Raw genomic sequence first — 2,551 nt, 5'->3', positions numbered from 1 at the left:
GAGGCAAAATGCCAAAGTAGGAGGACACTTGGTTGCCGCGTCGCATGCAAGTGTGAATATTTGTGAGGAGAACGGCTACAGTATATTGCACACCGACAGCCTGCAACCACAGTTTTTGATTGCCCCTGTAGTCTACAAATCTCCACAACTGGCGGACAATACCGAATCCCCACTCAACACTCACACGCACGGCGCTCATCTGCCGATTGAATTCAGCTTCATGAACGTCCAGTGACGCCCCCTTGAACCCAGATATGACTACATCATTGGTCCCATAGGCAGGATCTCCGTAGATAACATATCGTTTGTCGCCAACACACAGCCTACTATACAGTTCTCCTACCAGATTGCTGCGCGCCAAAAGATACGCATCGTGGCGCGAACCAGGTTCAGGTCCATGCAAATGGACGATAATTCCATCTGGAGAGGTGACGGCTTGGTACTTCAAGGCATGCATACGCTATACCAAACAAAAAGTCAAAGAAGATCCAAACAATACAATCACTGACCTTGTGTCTCCCAGCAGTGATGACAGGGTCGGGCAAGCGGAGGAGGTGCACGAGCTCGGGGATTTCGCTCTTGTTGAAACGGAACTTGAACAGGCAGTCAGCCTCCGTCTGCGTGGCGAAGTCGAATCGAGCCTTTGGTATGCTTATCGCGCGTGTGCCCTGAGCAAGGTGCTCAATGATCACAGCCATCAGTGGCAACAGGATTGGGAGTTCGTCTTCCATCCAAGGTGAACTTGACAACTGCTTCGAAGTATCAATTTTCCTGTGGCAAAATCAAATCCCCACAAGAATATTCCTGTGAAATTTGATGTGAAAACTTGTGGGGAAAATCTTGTGGATCTTACTTGCAAAATCAGCCTATTATATCGTACATTAATGGAATCGAGTTGGAATTGGCTCAGAGATGCGAAGCAGATCTGAAGGGGAGGGTCGTGTATAATGTCTACTTAATATACTCACTTGAAGGTGACGGTGGCATCACATAAGTCTGTCTCACTTTCGGGCCAAGCACGGAACGAGCAAGCGCACTACCCCCAGGACGGCTCGCGTCGGGCTAACCGTCGCCCGCCAAATATCGCCACCGTTTGACCTGAAACGTCCTGTGAGCTTCATAAACGACAATTTCTTGTTTTAAATAACCAATTTTCGAAACAAAAGAACAACATGAGCGCTCAGTCGACATGCATTTGGGAAGTTTTATTGGTCCAAAAAATCTACGAAAGTCGATACCCAGAATTTCCCGAAGGCGGTGGCCTTGGGAGGAGCGAGCCCCACTCGTGCGTGCCACCGAACGCCCGATCTTTTCGTCGGAATAGGCGGCAGGTACGCCTTTAGACCATGCCACTCGTTGAAGTGGAATAACCACAATGAAATCGCACTTTCACGAGTATTTTTCATGACGTCTCATAAGTACGTGTCCGAAGCGTGTAGCACCGACGCAATTGTATGGGACATCCCAGGGCCTAACGTTCAAGATTGCACATTGTGTTTCCAGTCATGACTCTCCAGTCATGACGACTGGGGCTATTGCGACACGGTCGCAGTGCATTTGGTTAGACACCCCATTGGGCCATGGGTGGCTCACTACTCATTTCAACATTTCCCCTGCCATGAAGTTTCTTGCCGGTCTCGTTCACGTCGCCGTCGCGTCCAAAGTCGTGTTTGACAGCAACGACCCCGCCTTGCGTGCCTGGTCCGACTTCATCACGAAAAATCACGGCGGTGCCGTGCGATTCCGCAGCCCCCCGACCGCGGACGACGCGAGCGCCCCAGATGGGCGTATCGTCGACCATGTTGCTTTTTCGATGGACACGTCAGAGGTACCCCGTAACTCGTGGCTGCGAGTCACTATATGTCCTTCTGTCAAAGGTACGGAACTACTTTGATGGGGGGCATCGCAATTGGGGGCTCATGGCTGATTTGTAGGCTTGCCGGACTGCACCGAGTCAAACTTTGAACGCATCGCCATTGTCAATTTCGCCGAGCAATTCAATAAATGGACCCCTGCCTCGTCGATCGTCCTGGCTTCGTCGAACTTGTACTATTGCACCGTCTTCTCGAACACGGAAGGCGACGTCAAGTCGCCACATTGGTTGGCAGGTGCCATGAAGTTCAACAACGAGAGTGATCCAATCACGACGTCGTAATCGCGGCCTCATCCGACGACGGTCCCTGGTCAATTGTCCAGTAGGGCGGCAACTACAACGTATATTCTCTGCAAGTGCACACCAACGAACATACCAGTTGGCCCTCAAGGAGTGCATGCCGTTCAGGTGGAGGCACTAGAGAAATGTTTGACCAGAATTGTGTTGGTCCTGGCTATAGCGTTGTTTGGCAACAAAGAGGAGGGTGGTAATTTCGTCAGACGACTTAAGCTTGGCTGTGGCATCACCACAGCCGGCGACTGTCTCAACGTTCCTCTGGTCCATGAGGAACTCGACCACGGTGTCTTTGCACACTTTCTTGACAGCGTCGGCAAAGTGGAAAGTGATTGATTAAGCCGAGGTTAAGCTAGACTACGAGAATGTTCGCTTTCTAGAAAT

At 50.8% G+C, this 2,551-nt stretch overlaps 1 protein-coding gene across 1 annotated transcript; it reads left to right on the top strand.

Moving 5' to 3' along the window:
* Nucleotides 1-1,618: 1,618 nt before the first annotated feature.
* H310_14695 (hypothetical protein) lies at nucleotides 1,619-2,155 on the top strand (the record flags this gene model as incomplete). The annotated part of the gene is made up of 2 exons (XM_008882599.1): nucleotides 1,619-1,877; nucleotides 1,935-2,155. The coding sequence occupies 2 exons, from the start codon at nucleotides 1,619-1,621 to the stop codon at nucleotides 2,153-2,155; spliced, it is 480 nt and encodes a 159-aa protein (XP_008880821.1).
* Nucleotides 2,156-2,551: the final 396 nt, after the last annotated feature.

The sequence above is a fragment of the Aphanomyces invadans genome (genome assembly GCF_000520115.1).
Source record: "Aphanomyces invadans strain NJM9701 unplaced genomic scaffold supercont1.82, whole genome shotgun sequence".
NCBI classification, from domain to species: Eukaryota; Oomycota; class Saprolegniomycetes; order Saprolegniales; family Verrucalvaceae; genus Aphanomyces; species Aphanomyces invadans.
The sequence above is the reverse complement of the archived record's forward strand: the minus strand, read 5'-3'. Positions and strand labels throughout refer to the sequence as shown.